The 20,126-nt window shown below is 42.0% G+C and overlaps 1 protein-coding gene across 2 annotated transcripts; it reads left to right on the top strand.

Moving 5' to 3' along the window:
• Window positions 1-9,533: 9,533 nt before the first annotated feature.
• On the top strand, window positions 9,534-18,948 carry LOC306831692 (uncharacterized protein). 2 transcript variants are annotated; one of them, XM_079355904.1, is made up of 6 exons: window positions 9,534-10,005; window positions 11,666-11,770; window positions 12,959-13,101; window positions 13,195-14,238; window positions 15,821-16,016; window positions 17,281-18,948. In XM_079355904.1, exons 1-6 carry the CDS (start codon window positions 9,676-9,678, stop codon window positions 18,160-18,162), a joined length of 2,700 nt encoding a protein of 899 aa, XP_079212030.1. In that variant the 5' UTR covers window positions 9,534-9,675; the 3' UTR covers window positions 18,163-18,948. The 2 variants fall into 2 exon arrangements, with proteins under 2 accessions (XP_079212030.1, XP_079212031.1); XM_079355905.1 differs by having other exon boundaries at window positions 9,881-9,955.
• Window positions 18,949-20,126: the final 1,178 nt, after the last annotated feature.

The raw sequence follows: 20,126 nt of genomic DNA, 5'->3' as shown, positions 1-20,126 counted from the left end.
TTTCCACACTTGTCTGTGGGTGGGTATATTTAAGTCAGTGTGTGGGGGTCCATATATGAATGTTCATGTGGATAGATATTACAATGCATTTACCTTTTTTTCTGTGCTGGATCATGAACAATACACTCTTGTAAATGGGAGCTGTAAACGTTTCCTTTGCTAACAGTGAAGAACATTTGACAGCACTGTTGCTATATGATGTTTATCTGAAATAAAAAATGTCAAATTAGATCACTTTAAAGAAAACTGAGACAGGACACTGCATTTACTGAATCTGCTGTTTAATCATTCTTTTCAATAAAACATAAAGTTGCAGTTTTCACACTTTCTGTCAGTGAACGTGTTTCATTTAAAGCTCACAGTGACCACAAACTTTTCCTTCCAGAAACTTCGACATGTAACTTTTACTGACTCATGAATAAAACATGTCTTAATGGCTCTTGTTTGGTGCTGGATTCAGGAAATGTAATCTCATACTTGAGCAAGCAAAGCTTTCAAGCAAACCGAACCTGGTCCAAGGAGCAAAGATTGGGATCCTCTGCACAACCCCCCCGAACGCCCCCTGATGGTCGTTAGTGAGAATGCAGGTTCAACGCACACCTGCATCCTCTTTGTGTTTATGTCCTCTCAACAAGTCGAGGTAATAACAGATAGAAGTCCTCGTGTCACACACTCACAGGGCAGGAGGAGGATCTGACACTCAGATAAAGGATTTTACAGCTAAATATCTTAAATAGCAACTGGATCATTTTACTCCTGTGTCCCGAGGTAATCATTTAAGTCCACTCTGAATTCAGTGTGCAGCAGAGGGAGATGAACGCGGCTCCGGTCATCAAGGAGAGAAGGTGAGAGCGGGAAAGCGACCCAAAGATGTTTGGTGCCGAGGAAAAGCGGAAAAAAAAACCTCCTGCTAGATTAAGAATCCACGTTTCTCAACATCTTCATTCATGTTTATATTCTGCTCTTTGCATATTATATGTTACACCCAGGTTTAATAAGACACATTTCTGACCTTCAGGTTTTGAACAAAATAACATAAATTAAATTGGTATTTATCCGCCATATTTCTTCTCACTTTTACTGACGTGTGTTAATTATAATTCACACAGTTGAGTCGTGATTTACTCGAAACCGTCTTGGCCTCTTGGTCGCTCTGTTCTGCTTCAAATCAAATTCTGATGGTATTTTTAAATTTGGACTGTGGCCTTCAACCTTGAGAGAGACAATAGGAGGAAAAGAGCTCTTTAAAACGAATCAGTATAAGTCAATGACTAAATGCAATAAGAGGCATGGATTACAGCAGGGACTGAAGGGGGCTCATTTGTTTGCAGTAGTCACTCCAAAGACTCACAATTAATCTGTTTGTTTTTCCCTGGAGTTTCAAACTGCTTGCAGAGCATCTTTAAACGCTGATGCACCCGCCTCATGCTTCCCTTAATTACCACATAACAAAAACATACAAACCCTGCAGTGTCTCCCCGCAGCCATCCCGCTCCTGAACCGTCTGAAGGTATGCACACGCCCCAAGTCAAGAGGCAGCACATTAAATCTGAAGCCCAACATCTCAGGAGGAGACAGGCAAAATAATGGCAGTAATTAACTGAGTGTTACTCCTCAGCGGGACCCTCCCCGAGGACCCCCAGTCACTCCGGCTCTCGTGGTGACACCTCCTCCTGACTCGCTTCATCAAAACACTGTCTTTAAAGCAGTGGACAGGGACGGCGTTATTGCCAAGAGCTATCAGCGCCGTCCTTGATCGGCTTCAGAGTTGAATGTTAATAGTTTTCTTTATCGGCTTTTAGATGAAATGTAGCGCCTGTGTCTGTATTAATATAATGTGCAGTCATCAAGATCATTTGGACTGCCTTTTTAAAGCCTAGATTTGAGATGATTGGTATTTTCGTGCTGGTTTTCAGAAAGTCAGAAGAGACCAACGAGACAGTTGAGCTTTAACAGATGCTGTTCGGTCCCAAATACAGAGCACGGGAGGCACAGTGGTTAACGATAATCTGATGATAACAGGCGGGTGTTGTAACAGAATTCAGTTCAAATGCCATAAGAGTGGACTTGGACTGATAGAAAGAAGCCAGGTTTGGATGAAGACTCTACAGATGGCACACAGTGAAGAATCCATCCATTCATTTTCCACCCTTTCTCCAGGGTCGGGTCCCAGACTTCCCCTCGCCCCAGACACTTCCTCCAGCTCCTCTGGTGGGACCCCGAGGCGTTTCCTCGGTCTACCCCGAGGCCTCCTCCCAGAGGCACATGCCCGGAACACCTCCCGAGTGAGGCGTCCAGTTGGCACACAGACTCACTCCGAGCTCCTCACCCTATCTCTAAGGGTCTGCCAGCCACCCTACGGAGGAAGCCCATTTCAGCCGCTTGGATCCAGTGAAGAATGTCATGAACAATAAAAGCACACGACAATATCCAGGGAAAAAAAGAAGGAAAGTCTCACAGTAGAGCTAATGTAGGGCCAAACAGCCCGGAGAGAGGAGCCGATGGAAAGCAGGAAAGCTGAGATAGAACTTGACTTCGCGGACGTGAGGCTGAGATGATTTCTAGCATGAGGACACAGCAGGCATGTCAGAGGCAAACAGGGTCAGTCTAAGTGAAAGTGCCAGAAAGAATTTCATAGAAAAGGGGAAGAAGAACAATCTGAGTGAGGCTGTTACACACTACTATGGAAATCAATATGCAATATGGTGCATACTGATTTCAATATCTGTCATTTGACAGAGCCAAACTAAAGAGTGCTGAAACATAACTAACTTTATGAGATGTTCATCTGCATGTTGTCTAAACTGGTCTCATTACAAAGTCATAACCTCAACACCTTTATTACCTGCCTGAACTTTACGAGATGTTAATCTGCGTGGAGTTTCAGCGGGGCTCTGCAGCACGCCGCCGTGGCAGCCTGCAATAAATCACCACGCCTCGATAATTTATGAACACGAGCAAAAAGGGAGGCATGATCATTATGTTTTGACAGCTCACAGGGCTGCTATTCACGGCACATATATTAAATCAGCCAGGTTAACACCTTCATCTCAGCCCTTTGCCTTGACAAATTAGCCTACAGCACGCAGCTGCAGGGCGCTTCAGCACAGCACGGAGGATTGTTGTTTTTTTTTTAATTTTCTCCCCGTTTTATGAACAGCAACAATGCGTGAGGATGAAATATTTATTGCACTGTTTTCCTTTTCATAAGAAATTGGCAGGAAGTGAGGAAAATAAACTCTTCTTTTGTGTCTTACGTCACGTGAGCGCATCTGGAAATCTCAGCAGATTGATTGAAATACTTTTTTTGAAATCATCTATTGATACACATTTTATTTTTCGCTGCTGGTCCGGCGGCTGACTGAATACATCTCTCTCTCTCTCTCTCTCTCTCTCTCTCTCTCTCTCTCTCTCTCTCTCTCTCTCTGCAGGAACACGTACACGTCCTTTATCCTCTCACTTATTTGGCTTCCTGGGAACCATGGGAAGCCTCACAGCTTGGCCATAATAGTAATTTAATTAGCATCCCACGCTCATCTATTAGCATGATTCAACCTTAGTATTTCTGTATGATGTTATGAAAGCTGTCAGCATGTGCGATCAACCTCTTATATGAAAAAAAAAAAAAAGAGAGCATCCTTTTGACATAAAAGCTCCCCGTGAAGGCTTTCATGCGAGGCAGTAATCTTCCTCTGACTGTGAAAGAGGAGAGACGAGCGCACGTCAGATGGAAGCAGCAGCAGCAGGTGTGAGGTTGGGTTTTCACGCCTTTTTTCCTCAGGAAGTCACACAAATTAAAAACAACTTATTACTGTGAAATAAAAGTCACAGAGAATTTATTTTGGATTCGGAATAGCACGTTCACCGTAATGAGAAAGAAGTGTTGGAGTGAAGAGTCTTTGAAGGGAGTGCGATCTTTGTACCAGACACTTACTGTTGCTAGGTTACGAAAATTAGCTCACAAAGAATCCACCAATAGAAACATAAAAACAATGTAAAGGATTCATACTTATCAGCATTATCACCAGCTCCAGCCTTGAAAATTGTACTCATGAGAAGGCCCAGCTTAATTTCTCCTCCGCCATTGTTGTTGACAAAATGAATATTTTATTTTATGTTATTTATTTGCAAAGATAGGCCTACAGATGTAAATGTACCTGAAGTAACTCCAACATCCTATAGAATCTGCTTCTATGTCTTTCACTGTAGATTTGAAAAGGATTCCAGCTCCTTGAGTTTGAATCGTTCTGCAGCCGACTCCAGGCTGACGGTGCAGAATAATCTGTTCATGCTGAGTGGATGAACTAATGTTCGATTAAAGCGATTACACTGGTCACTTGGTGATTGGGTCGGTCATTTTTTCCAGAGACACTTTTTAAGATTTTGGTTGAAATTATCTTTTGGTCCTGAACGTGTTCATCTGTAGCATGTTGTAAACCATCGAGATACCAGTCTGATTAACCAATCAGGCCTCCCTGTCTCCCTGCTTGTTCTCTATCTTTAACACTCAAAGCACAAGTTTTTTGTTGGTCGTTGTGAGATTGTATGAGGTCCGCTTGAGTGAGGGGGCGTGGCTTTGGAGGGAATGCTACTTTCAAAATCATGCTAGTTTTAAAAAAAATGACCAACCCTGCCTTTAAGTCATGTTACACTTGGCTGCAGCCAAATTGTGGACTGAACACTCTATGAAGCTATGAGAAGTTAACTCCACCTGTCAGTCAAATCAGTCAAGCCCCTAATTATGGAAATGTGTGCCCTCTCTGATCAACGTGAGGAGTCTTAAGCACTGCGTCCGCCTGTTAGCAACACACCTTATTATGGTAATCTCTTATCCCTCATTCAATCAAAACGGATGATTTATTTTATTCTAAATCACCCCGATAGAGTGTGTCCTGATTAACACACAAGCTTTTTCTGAATTTGTGTGTATGTGAGACGTCTGGGACTTCTGCTTAGCTCGCATCCTCAAGAGGAAACTTAGAGGGCTGCACTTCTTCATTGGCTTCAATTTTCCACACCAGAGGTTGCCTCTTAGTTCACACCGACACTGCAGGGTTTAATATAAGTCAGGAGCCTCGAACACAGAGACCTGCGGTCAATAAACAATCAGCAGAGCACATCAGTGAGCTCATTTCAAATATACAATGGTTGTCCTGCACATCTTCAAATTGCTTCTCATATTAACTCTTGAGAGAAATTTACATTTTTATTAAATTTCCAGCCTCACTTGTGTTTATTTTTCAGCCTCTGCACCTATAATCTACTCTCTCTCTCTCTCTCTCTCTCTCTCTCTCTCTCTCTCTCTCTCTCTCCTCAGCTTTTGGTGCTAAAGTTAAGGAACTGCCTTTGAGAGCTTTACCTCATGATGAGAATTGATTGCAAACGCAATTTTGATGCAGAGAAGAATAACTTTTTTTTTTATGGGTAAACATTTTATTTCCCAATAAAAGTGTTCTTATCCAAACTCACTTTTAAGCTTTCACATATGAAAGCACGATTTGTTCTTCCCTCTCCTCGATGTTTTAATTTGAAAACGTGAGGACTGCGTCATCTCCACATTTCCCCAGAACACCATGATTACAAAAAAAAAGTGGATTGATTGATGATGAGAGAAACAGACACACGGGCTGCACACGGAGGAAATTGGATCTCCAGGAAATAAGTGTCACCCCAGGGGGGCAGCTCCTCATCCAAAGCAGGGAGAGAGGAGAGACCGGGGAGACGTAAACGTCCCTGCTGAAGGGGGGCAGAGTTTGAAGCATTGATTGGGATGTGAAGTGAAATCCTGCGCTGCAGGTTCACCTGCTGTGAATCCTGGATCGCTATCAGGAAGAGTCGATCGTCAGTTGTAAAAGCAGGATGAACATGTTCGATGATCCCAGACTCATTATTTCAACATCTTAACCTGATGTTTTAGTATCAGTGCTGCTAAGGAAGTCTACATAGATTGTTTCATGAGCGACAACAAACAGAAACATTCATATAGTAATTAAAACAGCCCCAAATATTGACATGAAATCCATCCATGTGCTGCTGACGTTGGTACATGCCATTTTCAAATAAACACAACATACCTGTGCCATAATGAAAGACACCCCTCATCCCAGTAATGCCCCTCTGCTCCAACGACTTCACCTTCCTCGTTCCCAAAAACCATCATTGCTGCCTTAAACAGACCCTCTACTGATCTGGGGCCACAAGCAGTTGCCTGCCTTGCCTGTTGACAAGCAAACGCCTCTGTGCGAGCTAACCAGGTAGCGACAACACCGATGCGACCTCCTGTCCCTTGTAGCCTTGTAGACTGGTGGGCGTCCAGAGTCAGAGCATCACCTCCGTTGTCAAGTGGGATCCTCCGTTCACCTGAGTTTCCCTCGACATGAGCCGCGGCATCCCAGAGCAACCTCTCACCGCCCACCACCGCTGATTGGCCGATATCTGCATCAACCGATGTTTAACCAAAACATCAATTTACCTAAATAGACAGTAGACTGGTTCTGCCTTTATTGTAGGACAGCTGGGGAGAAGAGACTCAGAGTCTCTAGCCTCGGTCCATCGGGCTTGGCTCTCAGGCGCCTCATTGATGGTATACTTAGATTTGGACGTTTCAGAAAGCGATGAAAGCTTGAACTGAGTTGTGCAATATATGACAACTAAGAAGATTTTGTGCAGTTCTGTCAAAATGAAGTTAAAGGCCACACACACACACACACACACACACACACACACAGACAGAAAGCTGTGTATTTCGTATGCAAGCAAAGTAAATGTAAATGCATCTTTAATTCATTCCACATCACAGTTATAAGACAAGTCGTGAATAATTGAACACCAGGTATGTTGCGTGGTTGTTTCAGTTTTGAAATAGAGTCGTCTCCCTAATGGCCAACATAAAGATTGTGTGCACCCTGCACTCTGAAGAACAATCTTTGTTTTATTTGATGCACTGCAGTAAACTCTGCAGGTTTTCACTCCCACCAATAATCAATGATTCCAGTCAGCAGGATACAGAGCAGAGAGAAAGGGGAGAAGGGATTGTTCTGTGTCTGTCAGATCAAGTCTAAATGCTTCTGTCTCTATATCAGCATGAATGTTGACGTCGAAGAAAGGTGCTCAAAAAAACACCCTGAAATGTGCGTCTGATCTGAGGAGGAGCAACTTCGGCCTCTAGCGTCTGTGATACAGTGAGAACGTGCAGTGACGTGGATTCCCAACGATTTGAGGTTCAGTAACTTCTGCACAGACACACATTGCCCATCCTGTAATTTCTTCTTCCTCCTTTATTTATCGACAGAAGCTGAATCAACAACCTTCTTTATCTACACATCTGTCCTTCAGCGATAAGAAATGAGATGACTTGTTTCCAAACTCTGGTGTGATCTGCTGCATACTCACGTTTGTTATTTAGTCAAATGTCACACACTTTGAATGTGCTCATTCCTCTTTGCATGATGTTTTTTTGGTCGGTGAAAAATCTGTATGTGAGCAGCTCATTTAGGCAGCAGACTTAGGCCAGAACAGTAAAGGGAGGTCCACACAGTAACATTGCCTTTTTTTTTGTGATCAAATTTTTATTGAATTTGAAAAAACACAATACATATAATGACAACATAAGAAAAAATATAAAGGAGAATATAACACAAAATATAAACGTTTTACATGTTAACAGGAAAAAATAGAAATAAAATACAATTCAAAATACAAAAATATAAGAGTACCCCCCCAAGACCTGCAGGATCATTAAAGTAAAAGCATATATCGTTCACATTAAAGTCTTTATCTTTTGCAAAATTAGTTTCCATTGATCAATGCTAGCCTCCTTGACCCCAAGGATACGGGCAGTTGCTCGTTCCATGTGAATAACGTCTATATATGGGGGCGGCAGTAGCTCAGCCTGTAGGGACTTGGGTTGGGAACCGGAGGGTCGCCGGCTCAAGTCCCGGCACGGACCAAGTCCGGAAACTGGTCTGGTAGCTGGAGAGGTGCCAGTCCATTTCCTGAGCACTGCCGAGGTGCCCCTGAGCAAGGCACCGAACCCCAAAAACTGCTCTGGAGCGCTCGCTGTGGGCAGCCCCCTCACTCTGAGACCTCTCCATTAATGCAGAGTGAAAAAAACGAATTTCCCCTCGCGGGATTAATAAAGTATATAAAAAAATAAAAAAAAATATGTGAGGATCCAGTGTGTGATAGAGAGTTTTTAAGGTTAAGGAAGGATTCTGTTCACAACTCAAGCAAACTCATGGCAGAAGGTCGTTCATGTAAACGGTTCAGAGTGGGAGATAAAATAAGCCTGCTTATATGCCCATTTACTCAAGCAGTGTGACATTAATAAATTCTCTGAGTAACAGGTCGTGAGTGTAATGATTTTACTCCGGTGATAATAACTTTATTTATATAGCACCTTTAAAAACACCTCTTACAAATCAGCATTTAGAGAGGAAGAAGTGATGGACAAATACAACAGTAGAGGTTAGATTTCTGCAGATACCATCAGTGTTTAAGTTGCATTATGCAGAAGATTATACTTTCACAAATCCAAAAATAATTTGCTGGAAGTTTAATACACAAATTTAAAGTTGTGCAGTTGGCTGAGGTTTTGGACCATTACCGGCTTGCAGAGTACAGTCATTGCAAAACAACGTATAACTTTAGCTCCATCTTTTGGCATGGAGTGAACATGCATATCAACCAGAGCGGAGAACAAGCACCTGCAGCTTTTATGATGTTGAAATGGAAACAGTCCTTCGGTTTTTATTGTTGTATGAAGTCATGTGACATGTTCGGAGGATTTAACCAATATTGAAAATCGCAGAGGTAAATTCATCTTTGGACCTGGAAGATGGAACAGTTCCCTCCAGTATTGCAGTGCTTCCGGAAACGGTGCACCCTCCTCCTTGAATTGCCCCCGGGGACAAATAAAGTTTTTTTAATTGAATTGAATTTGATAGGCCGAAGTTAGGACATCGTGGTCTCACCAGTTATTTAAAGGTATTCGGTCTGTGTCAGTGTGGAAAGGAGGACACAGTCCTTCATGTTGTCTTTGTTTGTGTTAATTATAGGAGTCAGTTATTCAGGGAGTTATCTGATGTGGACCTCCCATCTTTCTCCTTTAAGTCCAAGTTTTCTGTGGAAACAAAATGTTAATCTGTAGGGTGTTCTTTTATTCTAATATGCTACTGGCCTGTATCATAAGATATTACACACTCCAGGTAAGATTTCAGTACATATTCTTACACATTGCATTAAATACTCCATGGAGAGGAGGAGCTAAGTAAAAAAAAAAGATTTACTAGAGCGCTTAATGTGCTGCTTTCAGAGAAACTGGGTCAATCAATTGAATTTAAATTGATCCTGTTGTGGGGTTCTTGTGTTAAATGGATACTTCACCGTTGAAACATGAATCTGTATTGACATTGGGTCATACATGTAGTAGAAGTGTGAAAAGAAAAGAAATGAGAAAGAAATTTTAGAATTGAGACCTGAGAAAAGGAAGAAAATGACTTTTTAGCGCTTGTGCTTGAAATACAACTCCCAGAATGCACCGCGCCGCAGGGGCACGCCCACTGATCTCCAAAACCCCGCCCACCACAGCAAGCGCTCTTCCGGCTACAAAGAGAACACGTTGGTTTGCAGGTTCACTTTTGAAGTCCTCTTCGTTTGTTTTGTTTTCCTTTTGAAATGGTGAACAGTTGCTTTGTTCCCGGATGTACACCAAGAACCAGGAGAGGACAAGCAGTCAGTTTTCACATCTTACCGGTGAGAGACTCGCAGCGATACAAACTGTGGCTGCGCGCTATCAAACACCCGAGGCTTACAGAGGACACCAGCATCGACAGACTCAAGAACCTGAGGGTTTGCAGTCGTCATTTTAAGGATGAAGACTTCGAATCGGATGTCCTGGGATTTTGGCACAAAGCTCTTAAGGACACCGCGGTTCCGTCGCTGTTTACCTTCCCAGGTGAGCACGAGCAGCCTCGGGGACCTGCCACTAAACGCGCGCGCCTACAGGTAAGACTCGTCACAGGCACGCCACATAGAAGTTGTATAATATTAGCAATATAATTCACAAAACAAAAGATGTCGATGCTGCTCGGAGTGCAAAGAACTGCGTGTCTGTCCAAGGCGCCGTTTATTGTAGGCTGAGTTAGGGACCGTCAACAAAGTGAAATACGGCTCAATATTCAATATTTAGTAACTTATTTCTTCTCAGTCCCCTACAAGGTGTCAAGATAGATAGATAGATAGATAGATAGATAGATAGATACTTTATTGATCCAGAGGGAAATTCAAGGCATCCAGTATTAGTATACAGACAGACAGGACTCAAGACATTAGTTACAATACACACCCGCTGTCCCCCCTCCCCTCTGTATACAATAATCCCCCAAACAAGATTTAGGAGCCCCTATGTGACTAAGAGTGAACATAATTACAAGTTAAACCTGTGCAGTTAGCATTAGCATTAGACTTAAACTTACATAGCATAATGTACATAACCTGTGAAGGAGAGAAAAACATGTGCTGGTTAAAAGAGACCTGTAAACAGTTAAAGAGCCTTAGAAACAAAGTGCTGACCTTCTAGAAACTAGTTACATGTGCATGTACAGAGGTGTTTGAGGTAGTGCCAGAGGTGTGAGTCGAGTCATTACACAGTCAATGCAGGGATGCAAATTGGGCCATTAAAGTGCTCAGCAACATAAAGGAGCAGTGATTAGCATTAAGTGTCCAAAACAATAAGGTGAAACCAGCATCAACCCACAACATGTCAAACCTGTTTATACAAAACAAAATAAAAAATTACTCATCATTATCATTAGCATATTGCCTTTAATAAGCACATTTCAAGGTTTGTATCTCTTTTCTTTTCTTTTTTAACTTTATTAATATCAAATCACCTCTCATGGCTCCTGGACATCATCTCACAACTTTCTCAGCTCTTAGCTAGTATAGAAGGCCATTAACAAATGCCTTAATACCATTGTCAGGGTTCTGTCCTTTTTAAATATATAATTTTCAATGTTGAAATTTCAATAGGTTTCTCATTTTTTAATTTATTGATCACCTCTTATGGGTGCTGGACATCATCTCAAAACTGTCACAGCTCTTAGTTAGAATTGTTGAACGCTTACATATACGTTCTATATAAGTAAAAAAAATAAAGTAAAAATAAAGTTGACAATAATAAGTTTGCCTGTATGTTAACTAGCATATTAGATCCCCATTAAGTATGCATAAAAACTTGTTGGGGTCTTAGCTGACATAGTTTATCTAGTCTAACAAAACATCAACATCTCTTCAGCTTGTGTTAACCACAGACCTTACCACAAACCCATTCAAAATCCACATTGACTTTTAGAGGTTAGAACCCATGGTGCTAAAATGCTAACTCACTTCCTGGCGTTAGGACTCATTCCTGTGCCTGTCTATTTCTGATCACATACAGTGACCATCAGTAAAGCAGCAAAGTAATGTTAGACACTTACATACATGTTCTATAAAAGTTAGCTTGTATATTAGCTAGCATACTGGATCCACATTAACAGAGGCTCATGGGGAGGATCCAAAATAAAACAAAACAAAGCGGTTATCATTGAAAATCCGCCTTTTTACGTGTGAGTAGTTGTGTTATTGAAATGTTTTTAATGTTATTGTATGTATGGCATTTCAGACACCAACAACATCTGCAGCTGCTTTGGTGTCACCTGAAGATAAAGAGAAACAAAGCCAGCCCACCTCATCATCAGTGGTGATCATACCTGTCCAAAAAAAGTTTGTAAGTTTTTACAGCATTTTCTTTCTAAAGTCATTCAAATTCTTATAATGGTTTTAATGGGTTTGATTATGGTTGCGTTAGATGAGACCTGGGCAAACTATGGCCCGTTGTGCGTCCCTGCGCGAGGCCAATCATAAATCAAAAAATATATATTTAAACCGTGTCTGCAATTCAACTCAGTTGCTTTTATTATGAAAGGCGCTACGTTTGTATTACTTCCACATGGATGTGCGCGTAAGTGAAGGTGAACGGCGTTGTTAGCAAAGCTACAAACCCAACAAGGAGTTTTTACAAAACGTTACACAGCCAGAGATGGAGCCGTCACAACGAGTTACGTCATTTCTCACAAATTTTTTATATATATATATATATATATATATGTGTGTATGTATAATATTAAAGACTAATATGTACAAGACTAAGAGAGTGGATGAAGATAGACTGGATTATTGTCACTGAAGTAAATGAATGAAATGTAAAAACATTCAAAGTTATTGTTTGTCGTATGGGCTTGTTAAAAGGTTTTTCTTTGCTTGTGAAGATAAAGAAGTGGCATTTTTTTGTTTACTGGTCGTTTACTTCTATAGCAGTATTTCATTATTTGACCTTTACAACACAATTTAACAAAGCTTATTTCTACAAATATTTACAGACCTATTATTATTCTTCTGATTGCCAGTACCAGCTATTCATGTTTGTGCATTTTACTGCGAGAGAAAGTTGAGTCAGGTTTGTCATATGGCCCCTTGTAAAAATGAATTACTCACCCCGGAGTTAGATCTGGACTAGAATCCTTTTTTTGTCGACCCTGTAAATATATGCACTGGTGGAAAATACAAAATTGAACTAATAAAATAGAGTAGGTGGCGGTTATTAACAATTACAGATGCCAACCGCCATAAAACTCCAGCAAAGAAGAAGGAGTGAGAAACTGGTCTGTTGTCATCATGTGGGGATTCTGTGTTAAAGGTGGTACATCAAATCAACGTCAACTGTCTGATTACTTGACGTTGACATTATAACGGTTAGAGAAACCCCGGAAGGACAGGGAGCCCGAGGTCAAGGTAAAAAAAAACAAAAAACAACCTACCATCAGAAAAAGCTAAAGTTAGCATTGAGCTTCTCTCTCGCGCTTTACCCATGACTGTTTTGAGACGTCATTCTCACCGTCATTCTGTTTTCTGACAGGTTAGAGGCGGCAAAAATAAAGTTCGCTCGAAGTATTTCCATGGGAAATGTTCTCGGTGCCACAGAGAGAAGAGAAGACGTGCCCTGCAGCCATTTCCCTTCAACAGATTCGCTTACGTTCAGATACCTCTTGGTAACGTCATGTAAGTGACATGGGATTTCATGACAGCACAAAACTGTGTTTCAATTATTTTTTTGATCAACTGCTATAATGATTAAACTGCGTAACATTGCAGATCTAATCCTGCTGGAGAAGTGATCCCTCATCCTGTTGAAGTGATCCCTCATCTTGTTGGAGAAGTGATCCCTCATCCTGCTATAAAAGTGATCCCGCATCCTGTTGGAGAAGTGATCCCTCATCCTGTTGGAGAAGTGATCCCTAATCCTGCTATAAAAGTGATCCCTCATCCTGTTGGAGAAGTGATCCCTCATCCTGTTGGAGAAGTGATCCCTCATCCTGCTATAAAAGTGATCCCGCATCCTGTTGGAGAAGTGATCCCTCATCCTGTTGGAGAAGTGATCCCTAATCCTGCTATAAAAGTGATCCCTCATCCTGTTGGAGAAGTGATCCCTCATCCTGCTGGAGAAGTGATCCCTCATCCTGCTGGAGAAGTGATCCCTCATCCTGCTGGAGAAGTGATCCCTCATCCTGCTGGAGAAGTGATCCCACATCCTGTTAGAGAAGTGATCCCTCATCCTGCTGGAGAAGTGATCCGTCATCCTGCTGGAGAAGTGATCCCTCATTCTGTTGGAGAAGTGATCCCGCATCTTGCTGGAGAAGTGATCCCACATCCTGTTGGAGAAGTGATCCCACATCCTGTTGGAGAAGTGATCCCACATCCTGTTGGAGAAGTGATCCCTCATCCTGCTGGAGAAGTGATCCCTCATCCTGCTGGAGAAGTGATCCCTCATCCTGCTGGAGAAGTGATCCCACATCCTGTTAGAGAAGTGATCCCTCATCCTGCTGGAGAAGTGATCCGTCATCCTGCTGGAGAAGTGATCCCTCATCCTGTTGGAGAAGTGATCCCGCATCTTGCTGGAGAAGTGATCCCACATCCTGTTGGAGAAGTGATCCCACATCCTGTTGGAGAAGTGATCCCTCATCCTGCTGGAGAAGTGATCCGTCATCCTGTTGGAGAAGTGATCCCTCATCCTGCTGGAGAAGTGATCCCTCATCCTGTTGGAGAAGTGATCCCTCATCCTGCTGGAGAAGTGATCCCGCATCCTGCTGGAGAAGTGACCCCTGTAGCTGCTGGTTCCACGCAGGATGCTGACAAGAAGTAAGAAACTTTCATATTCCCTGATTTCGCCCAGAGATGCTGAGATTCTCACATATTTTTGGAAAAGATGTTCTCTGATTATTAGTGTGAATGCGTCAAAGCATTGTTATCCAAATCTTTATACTTATTCTTCTCCTTCCGTACGTTTTTTGCTGCTCTTCTACTTTTCCACCGTTTGTGCTACTTTCACCGTTCAACTATCATATTGTGCTACTTGACTTTTCACGTTTTTACTACTTTTACTTTTTACGTTATTTCACTTTCTCCACAAAATTCTTCCCCATTGAAATGAATGGGATTTTTTCCCATTTTTCCATCTTCTTCTCAGCCTTATAACTTTTTCTGTGTTCCAGAGACTTCATTTTTACTTTAAAACGTTCACACGTTTTTCCGCTACTTTTAATACATTTACATTGTTTTGCTATCTTGTATACTTTTTAAACTATACCTCCAAATGTTTTGTGATGTTTTTTACTGTTTTCGCCGTTTTTGAATGGGTGTGTATGTGGTGGAATGTTCAGAGCTAGAGTGCGTGACATCATCGCTAGAGTGTGGCAGAGTTGTGAGATGGTTTCAAAATCTCCCGAACAAATTGCTCTACCGACCACAATTTCCACATCACATGACTAAATTTACCCTCAAAACGTAGGAAAACTTGTCCTCTCGCTCACTTTAGGATTTCAGGACAAACGGATCAACGGTTTGGACACTGTGAGCTTCAAAGTGGCAGGTGGCTCAAAAAACTCTCCATCTGCGATAATGTTAAGATTCACCAATTCATTTCGAAACAGATCGCTCTTGACCAGGTTTTTACATCGCTGTGGTTCCCACATTTCTTGGATCCTAGACATAAAAATCACATCAACGCGTTCAGCTACATGTCCTCTTGCTCACAATATCATCATTCAGCTACCAACTCTTCAATTTACCCCTTAAAATAAGCACTCAATGGGGATATGTTCCCCCCGTTTTCTCAGTCTAAGCTGCCAGCTGACTGCAGTTACACACACAAACACCTACACACCCCCACTCACGCACGCGCATGCATTGAACTTCATACTGTAAATGCTTTACATTTTCATCTATTTCTTGTTCTTCTGCTTTTTCTACATCTTCTTCTTTTACTATATTTTCTCTTTCTATCACTATCTTGTTCTTCAACAGATACGTTTACTTTCTTCTACTTCTTGTTCTACTTTTACTACTGTTTTTTTTCTGTTATTTCTTCTTCTACTTCTTGTTCTTCTGCTTTTACTTATTTTTTTTCTGCTTCCACTTCTTTTTTTTCCTTCTGCATTCTCTTTTTCTATCACTATTTCTTGTTCTTCTACAGATACTTTTACTTATTCTACTTCTTGTTCTCCTTTTACTACTGTTTTTGTTCTTCCACTTTTCTGCTATTTCCTCTTCTTCTACTTCTTCTACTTTTTCTTCATCTTCTAATTTTTCCATTGCTTTTGCTGATTCTTCTTCATTCAGCAGTGTTTTGCATAACATTTCAGCAGGAAGAATTCACACACATTTTCCGCAGGGAAATGCAAATTGTCTATTTTTTTTATTTTTTTTCAAATTTTTCTTATAGACCAGAGAAAACTCGGCCCCCCTATGCTGACCATGACTACCTGCACTTCCCTCCTTCTGTGGAAGAGCAGCTCGAGGCAGCACGATGGGAGATTGCCAAGCTGACTCAGGAAAAAGACTCGCTTATGGCGTCACGCTTTTGTCTGCAACGCTTCCAGGACGACGCCAAACTGTTGACCTTCTACACCGGATTTCAGGTGAACCAAGACGTGATCACATGGAGTGAGGGGACGGCTCTCTGTAATGCTAAGAATCTAGACTGCAGTACCCATTTTAAACACTAGGGTCAGAGTTACACATTGCTCCTTTAGGTGCCTCTGTGTGCTATATTATGTTATTTTTAGGGCTGTTGAAATGAAACTATAACGTCTGTTGTACAATCAGAGACATTTCCCTCCACAGCAGCTTTGATGACATTCAGTCTCAGTCTGCCTGCCACACTAATGTAAAGTACATTTACATTAGTACATAAACTACACTTTTTTGTTTTGTTTATTATAGTGATTATAAATACATACAGATATTTTTGTGGTTGGTGTATAACCTCAAACAAGTTATACATCGTACATACTGGGATAAATCGTAATCATCATAAAGCAAAAAGTTTGATGATGTGAAGTGAAGTTCAGTGCCTACACAATATAACCACAATGTACAGTGCATGGCTCCAGGCCCACATCCACATAACATCATTTACTCCAGTACTTATCATTATTTGGATGAGTTATCTTGTATCGGTGTTGTATGTTTATAGGTTGAACATAAAAAGAAAAATGCCGTACAAACAAGAAAGAAATGTACCAAAAAAGCACAACGATAATAAGTGACTAAGTGATAAGTGCTCCCCTTAGTGGTTGTTGATGATATTACATCCCATTTTGACTGCCTTATCCATTTAGTTTTTTAATTTTTATTATTTTTACAGGATTTATTTGTTTTAAGTGTGGTTTTCCTTTAAATATTTCTCCCACTTTTGTTGACCAATTGTTTCCTTTCCTCTTATTTTGAATGTTATTCTTTCCATTTCCTTGATTTTTTTTTTTTTTCAATAAGTTTCCTCCATTTATCAGTAGTTGGGCTTGTTTTTTGTAGCCAGTTTGGTAGTGATTAGCTTGAGAGCGCTTACCCTTAATATTCTAAAAAGATAAAGATGCTAAACTCTCCCATTGACGTTAAGCCCAACATGATGATGTATTTGACTACACATTTATTTTACCATCATGACTTTGTTGACTGCAGATCTTCCCCCTCCTTAGACCCGCCTCTTTTTTGTTTTCAGGTCACTTTTTGACAACCATGACATAAAATAAACATTTTAAGGCTAAATAAGAGGGAGGATATTTCAAGTTGCAAATGAGCACATTCATAAGACAGTTATTCAGAAAGTCTACCTGAAGTGCAATTCCACTCATTATTGATATATATATACACCAGTGACACTCATCATTGTGTTTTCCTCAGGACTACGACACGCTAAAGTCTGTCTACCTGTGCCTGGAGCCCACTGCAGAGCGCTTACAGAGGTGGAGCCAGGACCAGACGTTGATGGATCAGGACCAGAGCGTGCAGGAGACGAGCACGGCGGCGGCCTTGAAGGCGGAAAACTTGACTTTGATCGACCAGTTCTTCCTCTTCCTCTGCCGCGTAAGAGAGGGAGCATCCGAGGAATCCCTGGCCGAGCGTTTTCACGTCTCACCGTCGACGGTCAGTCGAGTGGTGACCACTTGGGCCAATTACCTGTTTTTCACGTTGGGCTCATTGCCCTTGTGGCTGCGCAGATCAGCTGTAAAACAAAGGATGCCACGGTGCTTTAAAGACACCTATCCAAGAACAAGGGTGATCCTGGACTGTGTGGAGGTCCGCATTAAGCGGGCCAGCTCAAAGAAGGTCAACCCTGAGAAGTATTCAGCGTACGAGGGCTCCAGCACCCTGAAGGGGTTGATTGGCGTCAGCCCCTCCGGAGAAATCACGTTTGTGAGCAGCCTGCATGAAGGCTCGAACTCAGCGAAGGAAATAACTAAACGGTCTGGGATCTTGTCCCTGCTGGAGGAGGGGGACGAGGTGATGGCTGACAAGAGTTTCCTCATTAGTGATCTGCTCTCGGCCATCAGGGTGTCTCTGGTTTCGCCGCCCTTTCTAAATCAGAGGAGAAAGTTCACCAAGGACGAAGCGTCCGTCACTCAAAATAATGCAAAGTTAAGAATTCATGTCGAGAGAGCAAAACAGAGAATTAAGCAGTACCACATCTTTGATGGAGTCCTTCCCTGTTCCCTCCTCGGGGTCGTTAACCAGCTGTGGTACGTGCGCGCCATGCTGGCCAATTTTCAAGGACCTCTCTCTTAACCTTTAAAGCCTCTTTCACACATCATGGTGTCTGGAAACATTTCAGGACATGCTGGCCCTTAAATCTCCCCCCCGACGTGCCCGGTCACATGCACAGACCGGGCGTGTCACAGAATCTGGGAGAAGTCTCAGGAGGGGAAATGATGTCGAGAGGACCAGCATGGAAATGGCAGACGAAGCGAAAGAGTCCGATGCTGTGAGGACAGTTTGTGCCTGTCGTGGCACGGATAAGAAAATGAGACCGTTTCTCGGGAAGCGGCTCCAAACGAATGTCTGAAATAATCCGTCGTCTGATTCGTTAACGCTTCATGACTAGTTTGACGTTAAAGCATTTTGTGAGTGTTTCCTAATTGGTCAAAAAGCTTCGTCAGTGCTCGTCGTCGTCGTCGTGACCCCTGATGAAGTCTCATCCAGAGGCACTGTTCGTCAACAGGCGACTGCTTGGGGCCCCAGAACAACAGGAGGCCCCTGAGGGCTCACTAACCGAAACAAAAGCAGTGGCCCAAAATGTGCTTTTTTTAAAATGTATTTATTTGTTTTAGAAAACCTCCCTTAGAGTCACCATCTGCTGGCACTCACTCTCTTCCTCTGCTGAACGCTGCGTGCATCATTACCGTGTATCGATGAAGTCAACCAATAAAAACAAAGAATTTTATCCGTGTATCTGAGGGGGGGGGGGAAAGAGGAAGTGGTGTAACTGTCGGACTGTTCAACACATGATTGGTGATGAAAACTGGTTTGAATTTAGACTCTAGAAGTGCCACTGGTCTCACCTGTTAATAAAAGTTCTTCATACAAGTGCTGCTGCTGCGGCAGCTTTTTGTCCTCTTCATGCACCTTGAAAATGTCGGAAAATCCCACCCTGCTTTTTCATTGTCGTTTATAATCGGTTATGAAACAGGCCGATACCTCTGTGGGACTTACAAACAGAAACATCAGCAAGCACATTGATTTATGTTTTTACTTCTCAGAGCTGTCAGATCAGATGATGAACGGCACGCTGCGGAAACAGAAAGTCTTCACAGTGAGGGAGGGCGGAGTTTAACGGTTGAGAAACAGCAGGATGAGGTCTGACGATGACTTTCATGATTACAGGACAAAATGACCAAAGAGACTCAACACAAACACAAAGTGCTGAGTGGTCAGTCAGAGACGTACATCACTAAATAATCCATGAATACGCTAGTTAAAGGGATACTTCACCCATTGACATGAAGCTGTGTATCATTAGAAACATGGTAGTAGTGTTGAATGGTCGTGAATCCAGCCCTCATTTTGCCCTGAGACGAGAAAAATGTGTTTTTCTTTGCTTGAAAGTTTTCTTCATGTGATGCAAAAAGCGTCATATTGCATCACATGAAGAAAACTTCCATGTAAATGGGTGCAGTGTCCCTTTAAGCTGCACAAAATGTGACTTATGGACAGTGACTATTGTTGGAGGGTTAAACATAACAGTTAGTTTGGGATTGTTCCTCTGTTTGTTTGTTAGGAGAGCAGAGTCTCTTCTCACCTGGTTCATGTGAACAAAAGGTTGGACTGGCTTCATTACTGATTGTCGGCACCGACCAAACCAGAGCTCGTTGAACGGCTCAAGCTGATGACTGATGCTGCCTCGTTTGCACGGACTAACGGCGATCAAGGAAGGTTTCATGATGTCTGCTCTAAGTTTGTTTAGTTTTTAAAGGAGGAAATCTGGGTGAGGTAAATCTTCCCACAGTCCACTATGTTATTCAGCTGTTGTCTTCTGTGTAAATCTGTGAACCCGGACTGAGGATAGTCTTATAGTTTTTCACTCGTAATGTAATCAGCTTAAAGTTGGTGCCAAGGTTTTATTTAGTTGTCAGGATTGTTTTAGTACGAACATTTGATCCTTTGAACGTCAGGTTTTATAGTTTTTTTTTAAATTATAAAATCTGGTGTTCTCTGTCAGGGCCAGAGTGAAATGTTGAAGATATACAGACATG

This window comes from Symphodus melops (genome assembly GCF_947650265.1).
Source record: "Symphodus melops genome assembly, chromosome: 11".
NCBI lineage: Eukaryota > Metazoa > Chordata > Actinopteri > Labriformes > Labridae > Symphodus > Symphodus melops.
Note: the sequence above shows the minus strand (reverse complement) of the source record. Positions and strands in the feature narration are given on the sequence as shown.